Below are 18,841 nucleotides of genomic sequence, written 5' to 3' on the forward strand. Positions count from 1 at the left end.
CTTTGAGCCACTGAAACTGGCGGGCTAGCAGAGGTATGATCTGGCAACTTGTGTGTCCTGAGGTTGGTAGGAAGGACGCTCCCAAATGTGAGTGGTGTCTGTCTGGGGAACGGGAGTCAGCAACATTGGTCAAGGTTAAGGCCTTGCACAGGCAGTACATTCTATGTGCCCGATGAACTGGATACCATTTACGAAGAAGTTGATGGTCTGCAATGTAAGGAACAAGATGTTATAAGTCCTGGAAAAACAAAGTGTGACCACAAGCTAGTGATGAAGGTGGATTAATGTGGTGTACTGGCAACTCTCATCAGTGGCATCCAAGCCACACTTCCAGCTGTATAAAAGCTTATTTATGGTCCAAAAGCTCAATGGGGAGTTATAATAATCTTATAATCTTCTTTAGGGATGCATTATCACAGTATCTCCCATACATTGATGAATTTCATAGTGTATTCTGCAGAATGTACAGTTATGGGGATCAGTGTGAGCAAATGATTACTAATACGGTGCTCGCCTGAGTTTACCGTACGCTAATCTAAAGGAATTCATGGGAGTATTTCCTTTGTATGTTTCAACATATTATCTGGTTGTGTGCTGTAATCTGTCTGTCCTTCCTCCAGGGGCAGGTAAAAAGTACAAAGTGAAGTTTGACAACAAAGGGAAGAGCCTGCTGTCCGGGAACCACGTGGCCTACGACTACCACCCGGCCACTGAAAAGTTGCTTGTAGGGAGCAGGGTGGTTGCGAAGTACAAAGATGGAAACCAAGTGTGGCTTTACGCTGGAATTGTGGCGGAGCCTCCCAGCAACAAGAATAAAATGAGGTGACGGCGCTATAAATCCTTAGTTTTCTCTGACGTCCTAGTGGATGATGGGACTTCCGTAAGGACCATGGGGGATAGCGGCTCCGCAGGAGACTGGGCACAAAAGTAAAAGCTTTAGACTAGCTGGTGTGCACTGGCTCCTCCCCCCTATGACCCTCCTCCAAGCCTCAGTTAGATTTTTGTGCCCGAACGAGAAGAGTGCATGCTAGGTGGCTCTCCTGAGCTGCTTAGAAGTAAAAGTTTAAATAGGTTTTTTATTTTCAGTGAGTACTGCTGGCAACAGGCTCACTGCATCGTGGGACTAAGGGGAGAAGAAGCGAACTCACCTGCGTGCAGAGTGGATTGGGCTTCTTGGCTACTGGACATTAGCTCCAGAGGGACGATCACAGGTTCAGCCTGGATGGGTCCCGGAGCCGCGCCGCCGGCCCCCTTACAGAGCCAGAAGAGCGAAGAGGTCCGGAGAAAGCGGCGGCAGAAGACGTTCCTGTCTTCAAATAAGGTAGCGCACAGCACTGCAGCTGTGCGCCATTGCTCTCAGCACACTTCACACTCCGGTCACTGAGGGTGCAGGGCGCTGGGGGGGAGCGCCCTGAGACGCAATAAAACACTATAAAAACCTTATATGGCTAAAGAAATGCATCACATATAGCTCCTGGGCTATATGGATGCATTTAACCCCTGCCAGTTTTCCTGAAAAAAGCGTGAGAAAAGGCCGCCGAGAAGGGGGCGGAGCCTATCTCCTCAGCACACAAGCGCCATTTTCCCTCACAGTTCCGCTGGAAGGAAGGCTCCCTGACTCTCCCCTGCAGTCCTGCTACAAGAATCAGGGTAAAACAAGAGAGGGGGGGCACTATTGGCAGCTAATATATAATACAGCAGCTATAACAGGGAGTAACACTTATATAAGGTTATCCCTGCATATATATAGCGCTCTGGTGTGTGCTGGCAAACTCTCCCTCTGTCTCCCCAAAGGGCTAGTGGGGTCCTGTCCTCTATCAGAGCATTCCCTGTGTGTGTGCTGGGTGTCGGTACGATTGTGTCGACATGTATGAGGAGGAAAATGATGTGGAAGCAGAGCAATTGCCTGTGTTAGTGATGTCACCCCCTAGGGAGTCGACACCTGACTGGATGGTCGTATTTAAAGAATTACGTGACAATGTCAGCACTTTGCAAAAAACTGTTGACGACATGAGACAGCCGGCAAATCAGTTAGTGCCTGTTCAGGCGTCTCAGACACCGTCAGGGGCGCTAAAACGCCCGTTACCTCAGATGGTCGACACAGACCCAGACACGGATACTGAATCCAGTGTCGACGGTGAGGAGACAAACGTAATGTCCAGTAGGGCCACACGTTACATGATCACGGCAATGAAGGAGGCATTGAACATTTCTGACACTACAAGTACCACAAAAAAAGGGTATTATGTGGGGTGTGAAAAAACTACCAGTAGTTTTTCCTGAATCAGAGGAATTAAATGAGGTGTGTGATAAAGCGTGGGTTTCCCCTGATAAAAAACTGCTGATTTCTAACAAATTATTGGCACTATACCCTTTCCCGCCAGAGGTTAGGGCACGTTGGGAAACACCCCCTAGGGTAGATAAGGCGCTCACACGCTTATCAAAACAAGTGGCGTTACCGTCTCCTGATACGGCCGCCCTCAAGGAACCAGCTGATAGAAGGCTGAAAAATATCCTAAAAGGTATATACACACATACTGGTGTTATACTGCGACCAGCAATCGCCTCAGCCTGGATGTGCAGCGCTGGAGTGGCTTGGTCGGATTCCCTGACTGAAAATATTGATACCCTGGATAGGGACAGTATTTTATTAACTATAGAGCATTTAAAGGATGCATTACTATATATGCGTGATGCACAGAGGGATATTTGCACCCTGGCATCAAGAGTAAGTGCGATGTCCATTTCTGCCAGAAGGGCGTTATGGACGCGACAGTGGTCAGGTGATGCAGATTCCAAACGACATATGGAAGTATTGCCGTATAAAGGGGAGGAGTTATTTGGGGTCGGTCTATCAGACCTGGTGGCCACGGCAACGGCTGGAAAGTCCACCTTTTTACCCCAGGTCACCTTTCAGCAGAAAAAGACACCGTCTTTTCAAACTCAGTCCTTTCGTTCCTATAAGAACAAGCGAGCAAAAGGCCACTCATTTCTGCCCCGGGGCAGAGGAAGAGGAAAAAGACTGCACCAGGCAGCCTCTTCCCAGGAGCAGAAGCCCTCCCCCGCTTCTGCCAAGTCTTCAGCATGACGCTGGGGCTTTACAAGCGGACTCAGGCACGGTGGGGGCCCGTCTCAAAAATTTCAACGCGCAGTGGGCTCACTCGCAAGTGGACCCCTGGATCCTGCAGGTAGTATCACAGGGGTACAAATTGGAATTCGAGACGTCTCCCCCTCGCCGATTCCTGAAGTCTGCTCTTCCAACGCCTCCCTCCGACAGGGAGGCTGTATTGGAAGCTATTCACAAGCTGTATTCCCAGCAGGTGATAATCAAGGTACCCCTACTACAACAGGGAGAGGGGTATTATTCCACGCTGTTTGGGGTACCGAAGCCGGACGGCTCGGTGAGACCAATTTTAAATCTGAAATCCTTGAACACTTACATAAAAAGGTTCAAATTCAAGATGGAATCACTCAGAGCAGTGATAGCGAACCTGGAAGAAGGGGACTATATGGTATCTCTGGACATCAAAGATGCTTATCTCCATGTCCCAATCTTCCCTTCTCACCAGGGGTACCTCAGGTTTGTGGTTCAAAACTGTCATTATCAGTTTCAGACGCTGCCGTTTGGATTGTCCATGGCACCCCGGGTCTTTACCAAGGTAATGGCCGAAATGATGATTCTTCTTCGAAGAGAAGGCGTCTTAATTATCCCTTACTTGGACGATCTCCTGATAAGGGCAAGATCCAGGGAACAGTTAGAGTTCGGAGTAGCACTGTCTCAGGTAGTGCTACGTCAGCACGGGTGGATTCTAAATATCCCAAAATCACAGCTGATTCCAACAACACGTCTACTGTTCCTGGGGATGATTCTGGACACAGTCCAGAAAAAGGTGTTTCTCCCGGAGGAGAAGGCCAGGGAGTTATCCGAGCTAGTCAGGAACCTCCTAAAACCAGGCCAAGTGTCAGTGCATCAATGCACGAGAGTCCTGGGAAAAATGGTGGCTTCTTACGAAGCAATTCCATTCGGAAGATTCCACGCAAGAACTTTTCAGTGGGATCTGCTGGACAAATGGTCCGGATCGCATCTTCAGATGCATCAGCGGATAACCCTATCTCCAAGGACAAGGGTGTCTCTCCTGTGGTGGTTACAGAGTGCTCATCTTCTAGAGGGCCGCAGATTCGGCATTCAGGATTGGATGCTGGTGACCACGGATGCCAGTCTGAGAGGCTGGGGAGCAGTCACACAGGGAAGAAATTTCCAGGGCTTGTGGTCAAGCATGGAAACGTCTCTTCACATAAATATCCTGGAACTAAGGGCCATTTACAATGCCCTAAGTCAAGCAAGGCCTCTGCTTCAGGGTCAGTCGGTATTGATCCAATCGGACAACATCACGGCAGTCGCCCACGTCAACAGACAGGGCGGCACAAGAAGCAGGAGGGCAATGGCAGAAGCTGCAAGGATTCTCCGCTGGGCGGAAAATCATGTGGTAGCACTGTCAGCAGTGTTCATTCCGGGAGTGGACAACTGGGAAGCAGACTTCCTCAGCAGACACGACCTCCACCCGGGGGAGTGGGGACTTCACCCAGAAGTCTTCCAAGTGATTGTAAACCGTTGGGAAAAACCAAAGGTGGACATGATGGCGTCCCGTCTCAACAAAAAACTGGACAGATATTGCGCCAGGTCAAGGGACCCTCAGGCAATAGCGGTGGACGCTCTGGTAACACCGTGGGTGTACCAGTCGGTGTATGTATTCCCTCCTCTGCCTCTCATACCCAAAGTACTGAGAATCATAAGAAGGAGAGGAGTAAGAACTATACTCGTGGCTCCGGATTGGCCAAGAAGAACTTGGTACCCGGAACTGCAAGAGATGCTCACGGAGGACCCGTGGCCTCTACCTCTCAGAAAGGACCTGCTCCAGCAGGGACCTTGTCTGTTTCAAGACTTACCGTGGCTGCGTTTGACGGCATGGAGGTTGAACGCCGGATCCTGAAGGAAAAAGGCATTCCAGATGAAGTCATCCCTACCCTGGTCAAGGCCAGAAAGGATGTAACCGCAAAACATTATCACCGCATTTGGTGGAAATATGTTGCGTGGTGTGAGGCCAAGAAGGCCCCTACAGAGGAATTTCAACTGGGTTGTTTCCTGCATTTCCTGCAAACAGGACTATCTATGGGCCTAAAATTAGGGTCCATTAAGGTTCAAATTTCGGCCCTGTCAATCTTCTTCCAAAAAGAACTGGCTTCAGTGCCTGAAGTTCAGACGTTTGTCAAAGGGGTACTGCATATACAGCCTCCTTTTGTGCCTCCAGTGGCACCTTGGGATCTCAATGTAGTGTTGAGTCTCCTAAAATCACATTGGTTTGAACCACTCACCACTGTGGAATTGAAATATCTCACATGGAAAGTGGTCATGCTGTTAGCCCTGGCTTCAGCCAGGCGTGTCTCTGAATTGGCGGCTTTATCATATAAAAGCCCTTACCTCATTTTTCATTCAGACAGGGCAGAACTGAGGACTCGCCCTCAATTTCTCCTTAAGGTGGTTTCAGCGTTTCACATGAACCAGCCTATTGTGGTACCTGCGGCAACTAGGGACTTGGAGGACTCCAAGTTGCTGGACGTAGTCAGGGCCCTGAAAATATGTTTCCAGGACGGCTGGAGTCAGAAAATCTGACTCGCTGTTTATCCTGTACGCACCCAACAAGCTGGGTGCTCCTGCTTCTAAGCAGACGATTGCTCGTTGGATTTGTAGTACAATTCAGCTTGCACATTCTGTGGCAGGCCTGCCACAGCCAAAATCTGTAAAAGCCCATTCCACAAGGAAAGTGGGCTCATCTTGGGCGGCTGCCCGAGGGGTCTCGGCTTTACAACTTTGCCGAGCAGCTACTTGGTCAGGGGCAAACACGTTTGCTAAATTCTACAAATTTGATACCCTGGCTGAGGAGGACCTGGAGTTCTCTCATTCGGTGCTGCAGAGTCATCCGCACTCTCCCGCCCGTTTGGGAGCTTTGGTATAATCCCCATGGTCCTTACGGAAGTCCCAGCATCCACTAGGACGTCAGAGAAAATAAGAATTTACTTACCGATAATTCTATTTCTCGTAGTCCGTAGTGGATGCTGGGCGCCCATCCCAAGTGCGGATTGTCTGCAATACTTGTATATAGTTATAGTTACAAAAAAATCGGGTTGTTTATTGTTGTGAGCCATCTTTTCAGAGGCTCCTACGTTTATCATACTGTTAACTGGGTTCAGATCACAGGTTGTACGGTGTGATTGGTGTGGCTGGTATGAGTCTTACCCGGGATTCAAAATCCTTCCTTATTATGTACGCTCGTCCGGGCACAGTATCCTAACTGAGGCTTGGAGGAGGGTCATAGGGGGAGGAGCCAGTGCACACCAGCTAGTCTAAAGCTTTTACTTTTGTGCCCAGTCTCCTGCGGAGCCGCTATCCCCCATGGTCCTTACGGAAGTCCCAGCATCCACTACGGACTACGAGAAATAGAATTATCGGTAAGTAAATTCTTATTTATTCCCACCAATTTGCCTTCTCTTTCTTACTGGACTTGGGGCCTAATTCAGACCGGATCGCTGTTGTGCGAAATCACAAGGCGGCTGATGATCGATGGACTGCGCATGCGTACGGATCGTAATGCGCACCCTTAAGGGCAAACTGCAGAAAAAAAATCAGTCTTTTTTTTTTTATCGCTATGCGAACACAGATTGATTGACAGGAAGCGGACGTTTGGGGGGTGGTAACTGGCCGTTTTCTGGGAGTGTCAGGAAAAACGGAGGCGCTCCCAAGCGTTTTCAGGGAGGGTGTGTGACGTCCACTCCGGCCCCGATCAGCCTGATTCTTTCGGACTCTAGGAGTAAGTACTGGGCTGCGCACAGACTGGAAAAATCATTCGATGGTGAGTGAGTTGCGAACAGATTTGCAGCTGGCCGGCGTTTGCAACGCTTTTCGCACGACGTACGCAGACTTGCATGGGGCGACGACAATCTGATCGCTCCTCTGCCAATTAGCAGAGGTTTGCTATCAGGTCTGAATTAGGCTCTTAGAATGTATTCTAATCTACATACAAGGCAATGTAGTATTTAGTGTTGAAGTTCATCCATTGCTTGGGCTTGCTGCGACATCTGTCATTTCATATAGCTATGGCTGCAGTAACTCCCAGACATCAGCACTCAGTGTTGCTCTTCAGTGTCCTCCTATGAGGACGGCGGAATCAATAAACATAACTTGCGCACTGCAGGTCAATCACTCTTTGAATTTCTAGGTAACTTAGTTTAGAATTGTAATATTACAACCCTATCGTGAGGTCAGCCCACCTGCTAAGCGCTGCATCCTCGGCGAGGCCTCAGGGGTGTTGTCGGGATCTGTACACTTGTAATATGTTGATTGCTGTTCCTTAGGTTTCTGATATTCTTTGATGACGGCTACGCATCGTATGTCACACAGTCAGAGCTGTACCCTATCTGCAGACCACGTGAGTGTTAATGACATTCTGGTAACTACTTGAACTGAGACATCTCGGCTGGGGACAGTAGTTAATGATGAAATAGAAGTTAGTATAGAGTCACATTATAGAGGCGTTTCGGAAGCCTGGCACGGGGTGTGTTGATGTATTAATAACTATAGAACTATACATTTCAGATCGTTTCCCACCCTTTGGAGATGATTCAGTTACAGGTGATGTACGATGGACAGCACGGACAGTGTAATGGTTAGCATTACAGCCGCGCAGCACTGAGGTCATGGGTTCGATTCCCACCGTGGCGCTAGCTGTGTGGAGTTTGTATATTTTCTCTGTACTGGCGTGGGTTTCCTCCGGGTACTCTGGTTTCCTCCCACAATCCCAAAATATACTGGTAGGTTAGTTGTCTCCTGACAAAAATGAACCTTGGTGTGTAAATGTGTATACATGGGCAGATTACATGGGCCTAGTGGTTCTTATCTGCCATCACATTCTATGTTTCTATGATGTACTGTTCCGTAATGGAACATCGCACCCGGCAACATTGCATAGGGATACGCAGGACAACTTGAACCTACCGTATATGGCACATTGCCTGTAATAGAATTTCCCCCGTTCCTGCATTATAGTATAGTAGCGCACCTTTAAGACGTCGCTTTGTGTGTCATGCTGGAATCTATATGAGTATAAGTGGGATCAATTGCTGCAGAAAAGTTTTTAGGTGTCAGTGATAAATTAGACTGGTCGTGAACTGCTCATGGTGGGTAACGGTTAGTGGTTGCATGCGATGGTCACCAATATTCCCCTCTCCATCTCCATCCCAGTCAGTAAGTCCTGGGAGGACATTGAAGATGTTTCATGTCGAGACTTCATTGAGGAGTATATCACTGTCTACCCTAACCGGCCAATGGTTCTGCTCAAAAGCGGTCAGCTGATCAAGACAGAGTGGGAGGGCACCTGGTGGAAGTCCAAGGTTGAAGAAGTAGATGGGAGCTTGGTGAAGATTTTATTCTTGGTAAGAGCAGACTGTCACTGGCTCCTCATGATGCGGTTTCTGACTGGCTAAGTATATAAAGGGCGGTATTTAATTGTTTCTGCAGCGGGGTGTTCACTGGAATTCCACAGGGAATACATCAGGGTGAGAGTTGGATCTTGATCTGAGGCACTAACAGGCTAAAACTTGAACTGTTCCCAGGATGCACTGCACCACCTCCTCTATAGCCCCACCTTCGGGCACTGGAGCTCAGTTTGTTAGTTGGTGCCTGCAGTGCAGGTCACGAACAGGTGGGGCTGCGCTAAGCAGCCCTGAAAAGAGCTTTTCTCTATCGTCCTAGTGGATGCTGGGGTTCCTGAAAGGACCATGGGGAATAGCGGCTCCGCAGGAGACAGGGCACAAAAGTAAAGCTTTCCGATCAGGTGGTGTGCACTGGCTCCTCCCCCTATGACCCTCCTCCAAGCCAGTTAGATTTTTGTGCCCGGCCGAGAAGGGTGCAATCTAGGTGGCTCTCCTAAAGAGCTGCTTAGAAAAGTTTAGCTTAGGTTTTTTATTTTACAGTGAGTCCTGCTGGCAACAGGATCACTGCAACGAGGGACTTAGGGGAGAAGAAGTGAACTCACCTGCGTGCAGGATGGATTGGCTTCTTGGCTACTGGACATCAGCTCCAGAGGGACGATCACAGGTACAGCCTGGATGGTCACCGGAGCCTTGCCGCCGGCCCCCTTGCAGATGCTGAAGTAAGAAGAGGTCCAGAATCGGCGGCAGAAGACTCCTCAGTCTTCTAAAGGTAGCGCACAGCACTGCAGCTGTGCGCCATTTTCCTCTCAGCACACTTCACACGGCAGTCACTGAGGGTGCAGGGCGCTGGGAAGGGGGCGCCCTGGGAGGCAAATGAATACCTATTTTGGCAAAAAATACCTCACATATAGCCTCCGGAGGCTATATGGAGATATTTAACCCCTGCCAGAATCCGTTAAGAGCGGGAGACGAGGCCGCCGAAAAAGGGGCGGGGCCTATCTCCTCAGCACACAGCGCCATTTTCCCTCACAGAAAGGCTGGAGGGAAGGCTCCCAGGCTCTCCCCTGCACTGCACTACAGAAACAGGGTTAAAACAGAGAGGGGGGGCACTAAATTGGCGTTAGAAATATATAAAAAAGATGCTATAAGGGAAAACACTTATATAAGGTTGTCCCTATATAATTATAGCGTTTTTGGTGTGTGCTGGTAAACTCTCCCTCTGTCTCTCCAAAGGGCTAGTGGGTCCTGTCCTCTATCAGAGCATTCCCTGTGTGTGTGCTGTGTGTCGGTACGTGTGTGTCGACATGTATGAGGACGATGTTGGTGAGGAGGCGGAGCAATTGCCTGTAATGGTGATGTCACTCTCTAGGGAGTCGACACCGGAATGGATGGCTTATTTAGGAAATTACGTGATAATGTCAACACGCTGCAAGGTCGGTTGACGACATGAGACGGCCGACAAACAATTAGTACCGGTCCAGACGTCTCAAAAACACCGTCAGGGGTTTTAAAACGCCCGTTTACTTTAGTCGGTCGACACAGACACAGACAGGGACACTGAATCCAGTGTCGACGGTGAATAAACAAACGTATTCCTTATTAGGGCCACACGTTAAAGGCAATGAAGGAGGTGTTACATATTTCTGATACTACAAGTACCACAAAAGAGGGTATTATGTGGGATGTGAAAAAACTACCGTAGTTTTTCCTGAATCAGATAAATTAAATAAAGTGTGTGATGATGCGTGGGTTCCCCCCGATAGAAAATTATGGGCGGTATACCCTTTCCCGCCAGAAGTTAGGGCGCGTTGGGAAACACCCCTTAGGGTGGATAAGGCGCTCACACGCTTATCAAAACAAGTGGCGGTACCGTCTATAGATAGGGCCGTCCTCAAGGACCAGCTGACAGGAGGCTGGGAAAATATCATAAAAAGTATATACACACATACTGGTGTTATACTGCGACCAGCGATCGCCTCAGCCTGGATGTGCAGAGCTGGGGTGGCTTGGTCGGATTCCCTGACTAAAAATATTGATACCCTTGACAGGGACAGTATTTTATTGACTATAGAGCATTTAAAGGATGCATTTCTATATATGCGAGATGCACAGAGGGATATTTGCACTCTGGCATCAAGAGTAAATGCGATGTCCATATCTGCCAGAAGATGTTATGGACACGACAGTGGTCAGGTGATGCAGATTCCAAACGGCACAAAGGTGTATTGCCGTATAAAGGAAGAGGAGTTATTTGGGGTCGGTCCATCGGACCTGGTGGCCACGGCAACTGCTGGAAAATCCGCCGTTTTTACCCTAAGTCACATCTCTGCAGAAAAAGACACCGTCTTTTCAGCCTCAGTCCTTTCGTCCCTATAAGATCATATCTGCCCAGGGATAGAGGAAAGGGAAGAAGACTGCAGCAGGCAGCCCATTCCCAGGAACAGAAGCGTTCCACCGCTTCTGACAAGTTCTCAGCATGGCGCTGAGACCGTACAGGACCCCTGGATCCTACAAGTAGTATCCCAGGGGTACAGATTGGAATGTCGAGACGTTTCCCCTTCGCAGGCTCCTGAAGTCTGCTTTACCAAGGTCTCCCTCCGACAAGGAGGCAGTATGGGAAAAAATTCACAAGCTGTATTCCCAGCAGGTGATAATTAAATTACCCCTCCTACTACAAGAAAAGGGGTATTATTCCACACTATATTGTGGTACTGAAGCCAGAAGGCTAGGTGAGACTTATTCTAAAAAAATTTTTTGAACACTTACAAAGGTTCAAATCAAGATGGAGTCACTCAGAGCAGTGATAACGAACCAGGAAGAAGGGGACTATATAGTGTCCCGGGACATCAGGGATGCTTACCTTCTATGTCCCAAATTTGCCCTTCTCACTAAGGGTACCTCAGGTTCGTGGGGCAGAACTGTCACTATCAGTTTCAGACGCTGCCGTTTGGATTGTCCACGGCACCCCGGGTCTTTACCAAGGTAATGGCCGAAATGATGATTCTTCTTCGAAGAAAAGGCGTCTTAATTATCCCTTACTTGGACGATCTCCTGATAAGGGCATAGTCCAGGGAACAGTTGGAGGTCGGAGTAGCACTATCTCGGATACTGCTACAACAGCACGGGTGGATTCTAAATATTCCAAAATCGCAGCTGATCCCGACGACACGTCTGCTGTGCCTAGGGATGATTCTGGACACAGTCCAGAAAAAGGTGTTTCTCCCGGAAGAGAAAGCCAGGGAGTTATCCGAGCTAGTCAGGAACCTCCTAAAAACAGTGCATCATTGCACAAGGGTCCTGGTAAAAATGGTGGCTTCCTACGAAGCAATTCCATTCGGCAGATTTCACGCAAGAACTTTTCAGTGGGATCTGCTGGACAAATGGTCCGGATCGCATCTTCAGATGCATCAGCGGATAACCCTATATCCAAGGACAAGGGTGTCTCTCCTGTGGTGGTTATAGAGTGCTCATCTTCTAGAGGGCCGCAGATTCGGCATTCAGGATTGGATGCTGGTGACCACGGAGCCCAGCCCGAGAGGCTGGGGAGCAGTCACACAAGGAAAAAATTTCCAGGGAGTGTGATCAAGTCTGGAGACTTTTCTCCACATAAATATACTGGAGCTAAGAGTAAATTTATAATGCTCTAAGCTTAGCAAGACCTCTGCTTCAAGGTCAGCCGGTATTGATCCAGTGGGAAAAACATCACGGCAGTCGCCCACGTAAACAGACAGGGCGACACAAGAAGCAGGAGGGCAATGGCAAAAACTGCAAGGACTTTTCGCTGGGCGGAAAATCATGTGATAGCACTGTCAGCAGTGTTTCATCCCGGGAATGGAAACTGGGAAGCAGACTTCCTCAGCAGGCACGACCTCCACCCGGGAGAGTGGAAACTTCATCGGGAAGTTTTTTCCACATGATTGTAAACCGTTGGGAAATACCAAAGGTGGACATGATGGCGTCCCGTCTGAACAAAAAACGGGACAGGTATTGCGCCAGGTCAAGAGACCCTCAGGCAATAGCTGTGGACGTTCTGGTAACACCGTGGGTGTACCAGTCGGTGTATGTGTTCCCTCCTCTGCTTCTCATACCTAAGGTGCTGAGAATTATAAGACGTAGAGGAGTAAGAACTATACTCATGGCTCCGGATTGGCCAAGAAGGACTTGGTACCCGGAACTTCAAGAGATGCTTACAGAGGTCTTATGGCCTCTGCCGCTAAGAAGGGACTTGCTTCAGCAAGTACCAGGTCTGTTCCAAGACTTACCGCAGCTGCGTTTGTCGGCATGGCGGTGGAAAGCCGGATCCTAAGGGAAAAGGCATTCCGGAAGAGGTCATTCCTACCCTGGTCAAAGCCAGAAAGGAGGTGACCGCACAACATTATCACCACATGTGGCGAAAATATGTTGCGTGGTGTGAGGCCAGGAAGGCCCCACAAAGTAATTTCAACTCGGTCGTTTCCTGCATTTCCTGCAAACAGGAGTGTCTATGGGCCTCAAATTGGGGTCCATTAAGGTTCAAATTTCGGCCCTGTCGATTTTCTTCCAGAAAGAATTGGCTTCAGTTCCTGAAGTCCAGAAGTTTGTCAAGGGAGTATTGCATATACAACCCCCTTTTGTGCCTCCAGTGGCACTGTGGGATCTCAACGTAGTTCTGGGATTCCTCAAATCACATTGGTTTAAAACCAGTCAAATCTGTGGATTTGAAGCATCTCACATGAAAAGTGACCATGCTCTTGGCCCTGGCCTGGACCAGGCGAGTGTCAAATTGGTGGTTTTTTCTCAAAAAAGCCCATATCTGTTTGTCCATTCGGACAGGGCAGAGCTGCGGACTCGTCCCCAGTTCTCTCCCTAAGGTGGTGTCAGTGTTTCACCTGAACCAGCTTATTGTGGTGCCTTGCACCTACTAGGGACTTGGAGGACTCCAAGTTGCTAGATGTTGTCAGGGTCCTGAAAATATGTTCCAGGACGGCTGGAGTCAGGAAAACTGACTTGCTGTTATCCTGTATGCACCCAACAAACTGGGTGCTCTTGCTTCTAAGCAGACTATTGCTAGTTGGATGTGTAATACAATTCAGCTTGCACATTCTGTGGCAGGCCTGCCACAGCCAAAATATGTAAATGCCCATTCCACAAGGAAGGTGGGCTCATCTTGGGCGGCTGCCCGAGGGGTCTCGGCTTTACAACTTTGCCGAGCAGCTACTTGGTCAGGGGCAAACACGTTTGCTAAATTCTACAAATTTGATACCCTGGCTAAGGAGGACCTGGAGTTCTCTCATTCGGTGCTGCAGAGTCATCCGCACTCTCCCGCCCGTTTGGGAGCTTTGGTATAATCCCCATGGTCCTTTCAGGAACCCCAGCATCCACTAGGACGATAGAGAAAATAAGAATTTACTTACCGATAATTCTATTTCTCGGAGTCCGTAGTGGATGCTGGGCGCCCATCCCAAGTGCGGATTATCTGCAATACTTGTACATAGTTACAAAAATCGGGTTATTATTGTTGTGAGCCATCTTTTCAGAGGCTCCGCTGTTATCATACTGTTAACTGGGTTTAGATCACAAGTTGTACGGTGTGATTGGTGTGGCTGGTATGAGTCTTACCCGGGATTCAAAATTCCTCCCTTATTGTGTACGCTCGTCCGGGCACAGTACCTAACTGGCTTGGAGGAGGGTCATAGGGGGAGGAGCCAGTGCACACCACCTGATCGGAAAGCTTTACTTTTGTGCCCCGTCTCCTGCGGAGCCGCTATTCCCCATGGTCCTTTCAGGAACCCCAGCATCCACTACGGACTCCGAGAAATAGAATTATCGGTAAGTAAATTCTTATTTTTAAGAAGACTTCAAGGGCCGCAGCACTGTTTATGTCATTCTGACATTCTGTGCTGCGGCTCCATCACCTCCCTTGGCGGCGCTGCATACTCCCGCAGCCTGGTTCCCGGGTACTTGCAGCGGAGACACACCGGTCATCAGGCACTCCACCGCTGACGCTCTCCAGGATCGCGTGGCTGCACATCAGGGAGGAGGTAAGAGGGTCCCCTAGGTGGGGCCGCCGGTAAATAGCGGTCCCAGGAGACGGACCGCGCCGCTGGCATGGACACTGTACTGCACAGGGACCCCACTACATCCACCAGCGCAGGGAGCACAGGATGGATTTACTAAAATCCATTTTACATAGCCTCCACAGTACCTGGTGGTGAGGACCAGCATAGGGGATAAGGCGCTGACCTGTAGCCCATCCCCCAGCTCCGGGAGCCATCTACTGCTGGTGTTCCCGCCCTGGAGCTGCATTTCATTCTCCCTCACTCCGACAGAGATTTTGGGGCCATCTTCACAAATCATTGAACAAATTTGTGAAAGTGTCCAAATTCCGTATGGAAACTCTGCGCTCTATTGTACTGGCCATGGAACCCGAAGACTATATGGTAACCCTGGACATACAGGATGCTTACCTGCACATACCTATTGCCATATCACATCAGCAATCTCTGCAGTTTGCTTTTGGCAACTTACATTATCAATTCCAGGCCCTGCCATTTGGACTGGCCACGGCCCCTTGGATCTTCACCAAGGTCATGGCCGTGATGACGGCCCTTCTCCACCGTCGTGGAAACAGGATCCTGCCATATCTGGATGACTTGCTGATCCTGGCAAACTCCCAAAATGTTCTCCTCAGTCATCCGGAACTGACGGTCCAATTCCTACAAGCCCACGGGTGGCTCATCAACTGGAAAAAGTCCTCGCTGGTCCCTGCTCGGAGCATGGTGCATCTGGGGGCACTGCTGGACACACACAGCCAGCGATTGTTTCTGTCTCCAGAGAAAGTCCTGAAACTTCAGGACAGGATCAGATACTTCCTCTCTCGCCCAAGAGTGTCGATACACTCGGCGATGCAAGTACTAGGCCTCGTGGTGTCGGCGTTCGACATGGTAGAGTACGCTCAATTTCATTCCCACCCTCTGCAGAGGTTAATCCTCATCGGATCAAGTCTTAAATGATCTCCTTGACTACGGAGGTTCGTCTGTCACTGAGCTAGTGGCTACAGGACCAACAGTTGAGCAGGGGCCGTCCCTTCTGAATCTCCAACTGGGTCCCCCTGACAACTGGCGCCAGTTTGAGGGGTTGGGTCACAGTGCTGGAGCAACACTTTCTCCAAGGTCGGTGGATCAGCGAGGAATCTCTACTCCTGATAAACATTCTGGAATTGCGGACAGTGTTCATTGCGTTGACGCTGGCCATGCCTCTGGTACAGAACAGGCCTGTTCAAGTACAGACACCACGGTGGCGTACATAAATCATCAAGGCGGCACTCGAAGCTGCATGGCAATGCTGGAAGTATCAAAAATCCTCCTTTGGGCGGAACGCCATCTGCCGGCAGTATCGGCAGTGTTCATTCCCGGAGTCCTCAGCTGGGAAGTGGATTTCCTCAGTCGTAAGGACGTTCACGCCGGAGAGTGGAGTTTTCATCCGGAAGTTTTTCAACTCCTACTGGACAAGTGGGGCCTACCAGATGTAGACCTGATGGCGTCTTGACACAATCACAAGGTTCCGGTCTTCGGAGCAAGGACAAGGGATCCTCAAGCAGCGTTCGTGGATACACTGACAATTCCATGGAACTTTCGGCTGCCATACGTGTTCCCTCCAGTGTCACTCCTAACCAGGATACTACGGAAGTTCAAGCAAGAAAGAGGAATGCTATTTCTAGTTGTTCCAGCGTGGCCCAGACGGCATTGGTTCTCAGACCTGCAGGGTCTATCGATAGAGCATCCTCTTATACTTCCTCAATGCCCAGACCTCCTTGTTCAGGGCCCTTGTATCTATCCGGACCTGGCCAGATTGGCTTTGACAGCGTGGCTCTTGAAGCTTCACTCCTGAGGGCCAAGGGATTCTCTGAGGCGGTTATTCAACCTTTGTTATAGGCCCGCAAACCGGCTTCTGCATGGATTTATTACAGGGTCTGGAACTCTTACTTCACATGGTGTGCTGCTAAGAATTATGATGGCTATTTGTTTAGAACTTCCAGGCTTTTGGCTTTTCTGCAACAAGGCCTGGACTTAATGATTCGTCCCTCAAGGTTCATATATCTGCCTTGTCGGTGGGGTTTCAGAGAAAAATTGCGTCTATTCCTGACGTTCATACTTTCACTCTGTGTTTTTTTTTTTTTTAACTTGTGTAATTTTTTATTAGAGTTTTTCACAAGGACAAGGTAAAAAAAACAACAACATTAAATGCAGAACAAAACCAGAACAACAATCAAAACAGAGGGAGAAAGAAAGAGAAGAGAAAGAAAAAAACACACATTGCAGAAAAAATACAGTAATTAATACCATCTGTGTCACAGTGTCACATGGAATAAGCGTCGCGGCAACATTGTAAATTCAAATACGAAGCCTCAACAGTCAGAGAATATTGCTCCAGTTGTAGCCAGACGGGAGGTATTCCACCTATCCCACTTGCTAAAGTAATGGGGTAGGGTCCCTCTAGATCTATGTGTAAACCTCTCGTGTCCTGACACCTCATTTACTAGGGCTCACCAGTTGTACACACTGGGGGAAGAGGTAGCAAACCAGTTACGCGCTATAATCACCTTAGCTAAGGTAGTCAGGCAAAGAACATATTTGTATAGTGCCGGGCAGTAGGATTCCTCTAAGTCTAGCGCAAACATACATATAGTAGGAGAGAGGGGGGGGAGCGTAGGTTCAGTGAGCAGAACGTCCGCCCAAACTGCTGCCCAAAAGGCATGTACAGTGGGGCACAGCCATAATAGGTGCCAAAAAGTAGATTCAGGGGCACCACATCTGGGGCAGGTACTATCAGGCCGTAGGCCTGCTTTATACATAGAAACTGGAGTTCTGTATGTCCTATGCAGAACATAAAAATAAACCTGCTGATATTTGATACACTGAGTAGAGTATTTAAGTGAGCTCAACACCTGTAGCCATTGGTCGTCTGCAATTGGGCCAATGTCTTGTTCCCATTTGAGTTTTTAAGTTGATCAAATATATTCGGACAGATGTGTGCATTCAGACTACTATATAGAATGGAAACTTGGTGTCTTGCACCTAAATTCCTAACCATATCTTTAATCGGGGAGTCAGAAATGGGCGGGGGTGAGGCCCCAAACTGTGCCTGCACCGCATGGCGGAGCTGTAGATAGCGATAAAAGGATCTATTGGATATTTCAAGCTCCTCCTTCAGTTGTGCGAAAGACTTGAAAACACCATTATCAAATAGTTGCAAGACTGTGGTAAGGCCTGCCCCAATCCATATGTTGTCCTGTGAGAGTTGCAACAACTCCCTATATCTTGGATTGAACCAGAGTGGCGTGTCAGAGTCTGTGCCCTGCCATGAGTAATAGGAGTGAGCCTGACGCCACACAAGTAGCGATTGTCGTAGTAAAGGAGGAAGACCAGCAGTAGAAGAGGCAGAAAGAAGAAACTGGAGAGGGGAGAAATGAGACCCCACACACTCGGCAAAGAATCTCTCAAATGTGAGACTATCCCTGTTGAGAATCCAATTAGACAGGTGTGCAAGCTGAGCAGCTATATAATAGGCCCGGAGATTGGGAAAGCCCAAACCTCCATCCGATTTAGCCTTAACCAGAGCTTTCAGGGCAACCCTAGGCGTTTTGTCGCCCCAAACAAAGGAGGAAAGTACACTATCAATATTAGTGAATATTTTCTTGGGGATATAAGTAGGAGAGTGCTGCAATAAATAAAGATACTTCGGTGGCATCACCATCTTAATAAGGTTAATGCGACCTGTGACAGTAAGGGGAAGCTTCTTCCATACATGAACCCGTCGCTTCAGATCCATCGTGACCTGGTCAATGTTTTGATGTACAAAAGACTTAACATTAGGAGTGATCCAGACACCAAGATACTGAAAGCGAAGGGTCCAGGTCAAGGAGGACACATCTGGCAACGGGTCAGGAAGAATACTAGAGATGGGAAAGACATTAGACTTATTCCAGTTGATAGTCAGGCCGGAGTAGAGACCAAATGTATCAACAATACCCAGAAGGGAGGTCAGGGAAGCATCAGGGTCTCTGAGGAACAAGAGCATGTCATCGGCATACAATGCAATGACATCCTCATGTCCGTCAATGGTGATGCCCCTAACATCAGGGGACGCTCTGATGAAACATGCCAATGGCTCTACAGCCAGGGCAAAAAGGGCAGGGGAGAGTGGGCAGCCCTGTCTGGTACCACGGGACAAAGCAAACGGGGAGGTCACATAGCCATTGACAGCTATCCGAGCCACGGGGGAGGAATAGAGTAATTGTACCCAGCGTATGAATTTGGGGCCAAAAGCAAACCGTCTAAGTACTTCCCACAAATACACCCACTCCACAGAGTCG

General features: G+C 48.9%; 1 protein-coding gene across 7 annotated transcripts in view; it reads left to right on the forward strand.

The window, feature by feature from the left end:
• Positions 1 to 18,841, forward strand: part of SETDB1 (SET domain bifurcated histone lysine methyltransferase 1) — a 142,426-nt gene that overhangs the window by 14,236 nt on the left and 109,349 nt on the right. For all 7 annotated transcript variants that reach the window (XR_010190374.1, XM_063947043.1, XM_063947046.1 and 4 more), the window contains exons 7-9: positions 621 to 822; positions 7,411 to 7,484; positions 8,297 to 8,487. Coding sequence is in view for 6 of the 7 variants with exons in the window: in XM_063947043.1 (XP_063803113.1) it covers positions 621 to 822; positions 7,411 to 7,484; positions 8,297 to 8,487 (467 nt within the window). In the remaining variant the exon portion in view is untranslated. The remainder of the gene's footprint in view (positions 1 to 620; positions 823 to 7,410; positions 7,485 to 8,296; positions 8,488 to 18,841) is intronic.

The sequence above is a fragment of the Pseudophryne corroboree genome, chromosome 12, assembly GCF_028390025.1.
Source record: "Pseudophryne corroboree isolate aPseCor3 chromosome 12, aPseCor3.hap2, whole genome shotgun sequence".
In the NCBI taxonomy this organism is placed as follows: domain Eukaryota; kingdom Metazoa; phylum Chordata; class Amphibia; order Anura; family Myobatrachidae; genus Pseudophryne; species Pseudophryne corroboree.